The sequence below is a fragment of the Limulus polyphemus genome, unplaced genomic scaffold (genome assembly GCF_000517525.1).
Source record: "Limulus polyphemus unplaced genomic scaffold, Limulus_polyphemus-2.1.2 Scaffold6658, whole genome shotgun sequence".
Taxonomy (NCBI): domain Eukaryota; kingdom Metazoa; phylum Arthropoda; class Merostomata; order Xiphosura; family Limulidae; genus Limulus; species Limulus polyphemus.
Window position 1 is genome coordinate 23,664 of NW_013672268.1, and position 8,137 is coordinate 31,800.

Here is an 8,137-nt window from a genome sequence, read left to right on the forward strand (position 1 = left end):
AACCTGATGATGACAAAACCTTGTCGAAACGTTGTACATTTGCTGTTGTATTAAAGTTTTTCTTCATTACCCATTCAAGCCGTCTCCAGCCATTATTATTCGTGAATGTTTGTTTCTTAAAAGTATTGTTGAATATATAACATTGTTATCCTTCACGTTTTATTACAACTCTACTATAACAGATTCTTTGATACAAACTAGAAGTGATTAATGTTAAGCTTTTTTCCTTAGCTTCTTCACTAAGGTTACAGCTGTCTTCATTGTGAAACTTAATAACATGAAAAGTCGACAGTCTCCATTGACGCTGAACACATTCAACAAACGTTACAACACAACTAGTTTTGAGTAACTTTGAATTACACTGATTATTGAATAACAAAAAACATTAGGCCTAAGAAAAGTAGTTCATGATATAAAAACACAGTTTTAGGTAAATGAAATCTAATATTATCCCGAATTTCGACTTTTTAAATAAAAAAACTTAAAAAATCATTTGTTTGCAACGTAATTTCTTGATTACTTTAAAAATTCCTTTCTCTAAAGCTTCGACTGCAAGCCGCTTCGGGCCGTCCACTGTCATCCCATCATCATTTGGCCCCCAGGATGCGCTGTAAACGTCAATGTAGTCCACATTGTAAGCCAGAGATACTGACTCTACCGCGTCAGTCACAGGTCCGTCTAACATACGAATACCTGAATATATATAATAGTAAACCGTTACTTTCAGAAAATATATAAATTGGTTCATACATTAGGTCACAGGGGGCACTGTAATGACCAGAAAATACTAAAACGTAATCTAAAAGCATTAATTCTATCCTTTAGTTATAGCACCATGAAACATACAAATGCTTAAACACATAAAAAAAAGTATTGCCATTAAGACACCATAATGATTTTCTTTCGTTTACCACTAGGTTGCGCTGAAGACACCAGTGTAGTCATAAAGCAGTAACAAAATTTGTTGGACACAAATTTATAACTATTCTCTAGAAGGTGAGCCAAGACCAATATTTACAAGTATAATCTAAGTTTTTTTTACCCCCAATTCTTGCGTTGTATGCAATACCAACTCCACACTTGTAATTGTTTCCTTCCATTGCAATTTCTCCAGCACAGCGAGTTCCGTGACTAGAAACATAAAGAATAATTGTAGCTCGTGCATTTCATTCTCCTCAAGATAAGATATGATATAGAGAACTATCCTAGTCATTTAAAAAAATTGATTCGACCAAGAAAACACCTTAAAGGGAATTAAAACATGTAATCTACATAAATATCATACTACTAACAGCACCGAAAGGAAGAATTCAAATAAAACAATCATACAAAACTTACTTTGTTTAGCTTTATATATATTGGAAATATCGACTTACTTGTTGGAATCAAATTCATCATATCGAGGAAAGGGGTCTGGATCATTATCATTTGTGTCCCAGCTGGCTTTGGGGTCCTATATAATTACAAGTAACTGTTACGTCTCTGGTCGTTTGTTAATTTCCCGTATAATTTCTTTCGGATGAAACTTCAGCGATACAAGTCCTTTCTTAAATAAAACTACTTTATTCTTTCTCAACACAACTTTGCAATACACAGAATTTCAACAGTCACTTTAACTTAAACACACGCTATAATTCACAACGATTCACGCACTTTACTTATGGTCACTAACTCTCTCTCGACTCGATTATCTTTTTCTATATCTCCCTATCGGCCCTTATCTATGCCGTCACTTCTCGCCGGTCTTATATATACAAAATAGAGGGCGTCTGGCAAACACTCGAGCCTTCAGGAACGTTCGAGATACTCATTACGTTACCAGAGTCACGTGACTTCCGCTTTCGTAACATAACTTTTCAAAGATAAAAGTATACTAATAAGTCCTAATTTGTTTTTGGGAAACTTCAGATTTCCTTTGAAGTTTCAATAGCTGATTAAATCATCTTTTATAATCCCAGACAAAAGGCTTAGGAATCATTCAATCACATATCCAAAATTAAATACATTTACGTACAAATAAATCGGAGGGAGTAAAATCGCTCGTGGTTTGAACCGGTTTGTACCACTTGCTAATATTATTATTATAAACTAATCAGTTTATCATCTTATCTAAATATAAAACAAGTACACAGAAGAGAGTAGAAGCCAGAGCCAGTTCTTAAAGAACGCTATGAATTCCACAATTCGCTTTTATACTTTTTTGACTTCGTTCGAACAACTTGTGATTTTGATTATTGGGAACTATTCAACACTTATTTAAAATAAAAATCACAAATATTTAATGGAAAAATTACAATAAAAAAAACAAAATTGCGAGTGATTTTATTAACAGACATAGGTTCCAAACGTTTATATTTTGAGAGAATATAATGCCTCCAAATATATATTTGTTCCAATTTTAGCCCCCCAGTGGCACAGCGGTATGTCTGCGGACTTACAACGCTAAAAATCTGGTTTCGATACTCGTGGTGGGCAGAGCACAGATAGCCCATTGTGTAGCTTTGTGCTTAATTACAAATAAAGAAACAATCAAATTTTACATATGAGAATTCCACCCAAATATTTATCGCTCGTGAATCTTTGTTGATGATAAATGTTTTATACTGTAATCTTGCTTTAAATATAAATATCCCAATCAATCAATCACCATAACGTACTTTGAACACAGAAAACAACCAGTAACAATGTCGAAGTTTGAATAAATCATTAATTCAACTTTTAAAACGTCAAACACACATTAATTATGAATTTTGGGTTTTGATGTAAAAGATCTTAAACAAACTTATATAACTATTAAAACATATTATTTTTAAAGAACACTTACATAATTTTTCTTTATATCTGTGTGGTTCCACTCCAAACCTTAAAAAAAACACACGAAACATTGGATAGTTTTTAGAAAGAAAACAAATGTATTGAAGTATTTTTCTTACAACATATAGGTGATGTTAAATTGGAGAAAAGTAATAAATATTTTACATGTGAGAATTGTGAATCAAAATTTCACTTTTAAAAGCGATATTGATATTTTAAAGTGTGATGAAATAATTAAGTTTTTCGTTTTCTTTTCAACTAATCGAGAGCCCAAGCAAGATAAGAATTATTATTTCTTATAATAAAACGAAAAACAAATAACCCTATTTTATTAAATATTTTGATATCAATATTACCATTAAAACCCGCAGCTCCATCTAGCTAACATTTAAATTATAAGAATAAAAACATAGCTTATAACAATATATACATATATAACCACTAGCAAATCCTTCTGGCATTCCTATATTCCCGAATTATTAAAAATCAAACTCGTTCTCATAATATATCTGATATATTTATGTGTGATTAAAAACGTACAACTAATTATTATTAGGATATATAACTGATATAAGTACACTAAACGTCACTTAACTCACCATCGTCCATCACAGTTACGACTACGTTCTTTCCGGTGTATCCCATATCCCAAACTTTAGTGACGTGTAGGTCTAATTCAGGTAAGTCAGGCATGTTTCGTGTGTCATGCTATTTAAATAAACATATTGTGTGAAGATTAACACTAACAATGTGGATAAAATATTCTCATCAGGATTGGTTAATATTTTTTCAAAAACAAAATTTTACAAATAACAGGGAAGGGGTAGCAGAAGACCTACTGGCAGTACTGCACATTTTGAAATATGAGGCCTTAAAAATGTTCAGTTAAACTTAAACTAAAGGCCTAGCCTAGATCAGTTACTGTGTAGCAGAAGAAACTTTGTAATAAAATAAACTAGTACTTTTATTCTGAAATTCCATTTCAAAATTTGGTTATTAATATGAAACTTAAACGTCAAGAAAAATAAAATAAAATGGTTTTACAAAAACTATTATTTAGAAATTAATCCTAACAAAAAACGTATCAGTGATAAATTACACGGAACAGTTGTATGGAAATAGGCCTAGCAATAAAATTAGCATAGGCCTATAACATTTAGGTTTAGTAATGAACTTAGTCGAAACAGTCAACATACCAAGTACCATTGATGTCCCCAGAGGTCATCTTCAAATCGATGTTCATTTTCGTCCATAATCATATTGTTTTGATTTCTTCGGCTTCGAAAAAAATCACGTTTAGCACGTTTTTTAGCAATCTGTTGCTCTGCCCAGATTACCTAAAACAGAGTTTCTATTAGTACAGTATCAGTTTGTGATTACTTTAAGATCATGTTACTGTTAGAACTGAAAACTACGAGTAAGGATAATAATAACACAGTAGACCGGTTAAAACAAATACGCTAGCAAAATAAAAATATATTTCCATTTATTTAAAACCAATAATATTCATTTATCATCAAAAATCATTAAAATAAAATAAAACATTAAAAGATATATAACTTTGTTTTATATAGATGATATCGTAAGTAGATTGATAATTATGTAAGAAAATTACACCAGGTTCTCAAAAATCTGAGTCATGACCCGAATTATGATCAGATAATGCGAACGTAAGCACAACTGTATTTAATTATCAACAATCACAGGCACTGCCCTTGGCTTTGTGGCCATCAACTGAAGTGGCCTAGTGTGGGCGCCAATGTTCTAAAGAAATATTTTTTTTATAATAAGTTACAACTAGACTAATTACACTCTCGATACCTATTTTAATTTAATGAAATTTTTTTTTCAACTTAAAAGTTGATTTGAATGTGATGAAAGTTGAAACTTGAGTTTTGTCTGAGTTTGCTCATTTTGATAAAAATAATAATGTTTGGAGTTAAAAAAATAAAAACAATCAAAATATATTACTGAGGGCTTTATAATAGCCTAAAATATGTGTTTTTTGAAAGGTATCTTCAAATCAGAGGCGTGCCATTTACCAGAAGTTTGAAACTCGCGTGAAAGAGAGGTTTTCAACTTTGAAGAATATTACTGTTAACATGAATTGAAATGAAAAACCCCTTTTTAAAACAGTTTATTAAAATAAGTCCTTAACATTCAAATAATATAAGATCTTATCAAACACACGATACTTTTAGCAGAATTATCCAAAACTCTTTTAACTGGTTAATAATTACTTAAGTGAATTTTTTGTTTATGATAAAGATTTTTTTTACCCTTTTATCATCTGATAGACGTTTGGTCAAATGTGAGGCATGGCGTTTGGATCGTCTAGGATGGTCCAATTTCCTCATAAGATAAGTGCTAGGAAACCCAAGCAACTACAAATATAATTTAAATTATGTTAAAAATGCATATTATTATTAAAACCACTGATGTTTGCTCTAGTGTAGTATTTCTAACACTAAGTTATATTTTTGTCTACTGCTCTTGTTTACGTTTTCGGATAACCAAAAACAAGCATGATCATTTATTAGTGTACAAAGCTAATACACGCATGTACAACACACAATATGAAAACCCAAGTTTTTTTATAACAGAGTTATAGAAACCACTAACCCAGTTAGCAATACATCATCGAGGGGGGTAATTCTGTATCTTTATTACTGTTTCCTCATATCTAAAAATCCGAGTTCAAAAAAAAATGTCATCAAGAATTCGTCGAATAGATCGTTCTATAATATTTCATTATTAAAAATTTTGAATCCTATTATTTTTAGTGTGAAATGTGAAGGTGCTTTAGCTGATATGACTTATTTTGATTACTGCGGTTTCCAATGTGTGGGTCACAGAACAAGATCTCCAGGTAGTTCAGCGGTAAGTTTGGAGGCTTATAAGACACTCAAATTTTGGGTTCGTTTGATTTCCGCGGTGGACACAGGCCACGGGTTTACATTCCGGCACGCTAACCATTAGGTCCAGTCTGGCCAGATCAGAAGTACTTTGTAATGATATTTCTGATAATTTGATTTATCTTATGTAGTATAACAATTTATATGACAAAGATTAGAAGGATTGCAAGTGGAACCTAAAATATAACAGAAAAAACAAACAATATTCGGATATGTATTCAGTAATTCGATCCTTTTAATTGATTTCTTCAATAGCAAATCCATATTTACACAGTTTCTTCTGCTTGTTTGAAAGATCTTCGTACGAAGGAGATCTTCTGTAGAAGTATTGGTGCAGCAAGCCTGTCTCGTGAGCCTGCGCTGTTTGTTTACTTTAGAGATTGGACAGAGCTCGAAACCGTATCCAGCAGGTGGCTCTTAAGTGGTTAAGTCTCAAAGAGATAAGAAAAACAAATAGTCGGGACCAATATTCTAGATCTATCAGCTATTCTGCCTTTTTGTTTCAAGAGTTTAACCACATCACGTATAAGTGTCACTTCTTAGGCCCACACTTTTTACACAAAAGTAGGGTACGTGACACAGCAGTCCCCATATGTGCTGCTTGAATCACTAATATTGTATAATAGATTTCTTTTTATTCAGAAATATCTAAAAATTTTTGTAAAATTCTCTAGAAGAGTAACAAATAAATGTAACGGTTATAACGATATCATAAAATAAAAATTTCCTGAGTTTTAAATACACCGAAAAAAAAAACATTAATTACACAGGCCTGCGATGGTTTTATTGTCTTGAAATTTTTACATGTTCTAGAGTAATTCCTGTACGCTGAATCCGAAAATGATGTCCATTTTTCTCTATCACGTACAGATTTTTCACAAAACATAAAAGAAAGACCACAACACGAAGTTTTGAGACTAAAAGACGTAGATTTACCAAAAAAAAATGAATGATACATATTCGTTTGAAATCACTGTTCTTCACTTTTCTTCAGTTTGTTTATATTTTTGTTAACAAACATAATAATAAAAATGTTCATTGTGGTAAAGGAAATAATAATTTGATCTAAGTAAAAGTTTTTTTTCTTCCAGATTTATAAAAAATCCTCACGTGATAGAAAAAAATGAATATCATTTTCGAAGTGAATTATGGAAAATTCGTTATTAAAACCAAAACAACTTTTGAAGTTAGTATACTTAATTTAAACAATATACGTGTTTTATAACTGCAGTATGTGGAGATCACTTTGTTCTCGGTTGTAGGTCAGATTTTAGAATGATAAGAAGTGAGTGGGGTTTATATACTGTTAGACCTCTACTATAGGATTTCCAGAAAAAGAGACTTCTATCATTCGACGTGACTGCTATTCTCTATGTAAAAATTCTGCCAATTTACTATTTTTATAAAATAGTTTCTTAATTATAATAATCCTACTTTCGTATTGAAACATGGACTTTCTATGTGACAATAACATCATTAATTGTTAATTAATTACTGTAGGCAGACTATTTTTGTGTTCATGAATTATTCATTCGTATATCAACAGAAATTTTATTCTCACCATACAGGTATACAGGCACTGTTTATGTAGCACTGAAAATTGTTGTTTTTATAGGAAGTAGTTTTATAGGTGAAACAATTAAATAGTTGATTATGCAGTAAATATTTAATTACAATTTAATTAATTTAATTAAAAAACAGTTCTTATTCAGTTTGCTTCTGAAGAATAAAGGTTCACCTTTTGAAAGCGCTCGGGTTATAGGGTTTTCATAATCTTGTGTCAAGACTTATTGAACCCACGTATTATGTATAAATATTGTGCTACATTTGAAATTTTGTGTGTGTCGTCCCAATTACTAATTGTTTAAAGTTTGCAGTTCTTCCAATAGTTCTTCACTAGGTTGATAGTACTAACTGTTTAAAACTTGCAGTTCTTCCAGTTCTTCACAAGGTTGATAGTACTAACTATCTAAAGCTTGTATTTCTTCCAGTTCTTCACTGGGTTGATAGTACTAACTGTTTAAAGCATGCAGTTCTTTCAGTTATTCAATACGTTGATAGTACTAACTGTTTAAAGCCTGCATTTCTTCTAGTTCTTCACTAGGTTGATAGTACTAACTGTTTAAAGCATGCAGTTCTTCCAGTTCTTCACTGGGTTGATAGTACTAACTGTTTAAAGCTTGCATTTCTTCTAGTTCTTCACTAGGTTGATAGTACTAGCTGTTTAAAGCTTGCATTTCTTCTAGTTCTTCACTAGGTTGATAGTACTAACTGTTTAAAGCATGCAATTCTTCTAGTTCTCACTAGGTTGATAGTATTAACTGTTTAAAGCTTGCATTTCTTCTAGTTCTTCACTAGGTTGATAGTACTAACTCTTTAAAGCATGCAATTCTTCTAGTTCTTCACTA

The 8,137-nt window shown here is 31.4% G+C and overlaps 1 protein-coding gene across 1 annotated transcript in view; it reads right to left on the minus strand.

Annotated features, from left to right (window-relative positions):
- Positions 1–5,198, minus strand: part of LOC106473941 (neuroendocrine convertase 1-like) — a 16,787-nt gene extending 11,589 nt beyond the window's left edge. Inside the window, exons 1-7 of the mRNA XM_013934631.2 lie at positions 5,094–5,198; positions 4,011–4,151; positions 3,414–3,522; positions 2,825–2,862; positions 1,377–1,453; positions 1,043–1,131; positions 521–693 (exon numbers count right to left, since the gene is read on the minus strand). Coding sequence (XP_013790085.2) covers positions 521–693; positions 1,043–1,131; positions 1,377–1,453; positions 2,825–2,862; positions 3,414–3,522; positions 4,011–4,151; positions 5,094–5,171 — 705 coding nt within the window. The 5' untranslated portion in view covers positions 5,172–5,198. The remainder of the gene's footprint in view (positions 1–520; positions 694–1,042; positions 1,132–1,376; positions 1,454–2,824; positions 2,863–3,413; positions 3,523–4,010; positions 4,152–5,093) is intronic.
- Positions 5,199–8,137: the final 2,939 nt, after the last annotated feature.